This window comes from Salvelinus fontinalis, unplaced genomic scaffold (genome assembly GCF_029448725.1).
Source record: "Salvelinus fontinalis isolate EN_2023a unplaced genomic scaffold, ASM2944872v1 scaffold_0530, whole genome shotgun sequence".
In the NCBI taxonomy this organism is placed as follows: Eukaryota; Metazoa; Chordata; class Actinopteri; order Salmoniformes; family Salmonidae; genus Salvelinus; species Salvelinus fontinalis.
Window position 1 is genome coordinate 98575 of NW_026600739.1, and position 2500 is coordinate 101074.

The 2500-nt window shown below is 52.8% G+C and overlaps 1 protein-coding gene across 1 annotated transcript in view; it reads left to right on the forward strand.

Moving 5' to 3' along the window:
- The window catches only part of nubp1 (nucleotide binding protein 1 (MinD homolog, E. coli)), a gene marked incomplete in the record, with an annotated part of 43744 nt that overhangs the window by 8199 nt on the left and 33045 nt on the right, over nt 1-2500 (forward strand). Inside the window, 1 exon segment of the mRNA XM_055914339.1 lies at nt 1898-1966. Coding sequence (XP_055770314.1) covers nt 1898-1966 — 69 coding nt within the window.

Consider the following 2500-nt stretch of genomic DNA (forward strand, 5'->3'; position numbering starts at 1 on the left):
GTGTGTAGCAGGGGGACACTCTCACTGTCTATACCTGGTGAAGGCTGAGGGGGGGGGACACTCTCACTGTCTCTACCTGGTGAAGACTGAGGGGGGGGGGGACACTCTCACTGTCTCTACCTGGTGAAGACTGAGGGTGTGTAGCAGGGGGGGACACTCTCACTGTCTATACCTGGTGAAGACTGAGGGGGGGGGGGGACACTCTCACTGTCTCTACCTGGTGAAGGCTGAGGGGGGGGACACTCTCACTGTCCTCTACCTGGTGAAGGCTGAGGGGGGGGGGGGGGACACTCTCACTGTCTCTACCTGGTGAAGGCTGAGGGGGGGGGGACACTCTCACTGTCTCTACCTGGTGAAGGCTGAGGGGGGGGGGGGGGGACACTCTCACTGCCTCTACCTGGTGAAGGCTGAGGGTGTGTAGCAGGGGGACACTCTCACTGTCTATACCTGGTGAAGGCTGAGGGGGGGGGACACTCTCACTGTCTCTACCTGGTGAAGGCTGAGGGGGGGGGGGACACTCTCACTGCCTCTACCTGGTGAAGGCTGAGGGGGGGGGGGAGATGACTGATGCCCCTTAGCTTCTATCTAGTTTTGTTACTTCCTCAGAGGGAGAGCATCGTCAGAGGTCTACACTTTTGGTATGAACCTGATCTCAGTGTTTTTGTCTCCCCCTGGTGGTCACAAATGGTACAGTGCCTCAGGCTGGAAGCTCGCTTTTTAAAAAAAAATGTAACTTTTAGGATAATGTAGGATAATGGATTTTCACTTTGTCAGCTCGGGGATTCGATCTCGCAACCTTTCAGTTACTAGTCCAACGCTCTAACCACTAGGCTACCTGCCTCTAACCACTAGTCTACCTGTCTATAACCACGAGGCTACCTGTCTCTAACCACTAGGCTACCTGCCTCTAACCACTAGTCTACCTGTCTATAACCACGAGGCTACCTGCCTCTAACCACTAGGCTACCTGCCTCTAACCACTAGGCTACCTGCCTCTAACCACTAGGCTACCTGCCTCTAACCACTAGGCTACCTGCCTCTAACCACGAGTCTACCTGTCTATAACCACGAGGCTACCTGCCTCTAACCACTAGGCTACCTGTCTCTAACCACTAGTCTACCTGTCTATAACCACGAGGCTACCTGCCTCTAACCACTAGTCTACCTGTCTATAACCACGAGGCTACCTGTCTCTAACCACTAGGCTACCTGCCTCTAACCACTAGTCTACCTGTCTATAACCACGAGGCTACCTGCCTCTAACCACTAGGCTACCTGCCGCCCCACTGCTGTAGCTCGACTCAGTGCTGCCTCTCTGTGGCCAGATGAGGGTATGACTAGTCTAGCTGCCTCTAACCACTAGGCTACCTGCCGCCCCACTGCTGTAGCTCGACTCAGTGCTGCCTCTCTGTGGCCAGATGAGGGTATGACTAGTCTAGCTGCCTCTAACCACTAGGCTACCTGCCGCCCCACTGCTGTAGCTCGACTCAGTGCTGCCTCTCTGTGGCCAGATGAGGGTATGACTAGTCTAGCTGCCTCTAACCACTAGGCTACCTGCCGCCCCACTGCTGTAGCTCGACTCAGTGCTGCCTCTCTGTGGCCAGATGAGGGTATGACTAGTCTAGCTGCCTCTAACCACTAGGCTACCTGCCGCCCCACTGCTGTAGCTCGACTCAGTGCTGCCTCTCTGTGGCCAGATGAGGGTATGACGGCTGGAAAACGTTTTAGCACACTGACTAAGTGATACACACTAACTCTGCTGTGTGTTGACTAGAGGACACGTTCCACACCCTAACGTCCGTGTGTGTGTGTGTGTGTGTGTGTGTGTGTGTGTGTGTGTGTGTGTGTGTGTGTGTGTGTGTGTGTGTGTGTGTGTGTGTGTGTGTGTGTGTTCCAGGTTGCTCTCCTAGATGTGGACATCTGTGGTCCGTCCATCCCCAGGATCATGGGTCTGGAAGGAGAACAGGTAGGTGATGTATATAGTCTCTGTCTCTCCTAGATGTGTCCATCCCCAGGATCGTGGGACTGGAGGGAGAACAGGTAGGTGATGTAGCAGGATAGTCTCTGTCTCTCCTGTGTGTTTGATACCTTTCAAAAGTTACTTAGAAATGTCATTGTTTTTTTTAAAGAAACCCCCTTTTTTTTTGTCCATTAAAATAACATCAAATTGATCAGAAATACAGTGTAGACATTGTGTTCTCTGTGTAGTGAGTCCTCCAGATCAGAGGCAGTAGGGATGACCAGGGATGTTCTCTGTTTAGTGAGTCCTCCAGATCAGAGGCAGTAGGGATGACCAGGGATGTTCTCTGTTTAGTGAGTCCTCCAGATCAGAGGCATTAGGGATGACCAGGGATGTTCTCTGTTTAGTGAGTCCACCAGATCAGAGGCAGTAGAGATGACCAGGAATGTTCTCTGTTTAGGGAGTCCACCAGATCAGAGGCAGTAGGGATGACCAGGGATGTTCTCTGTTTAGTGAGTCCTCCAGATCAGAGGCAGTAGG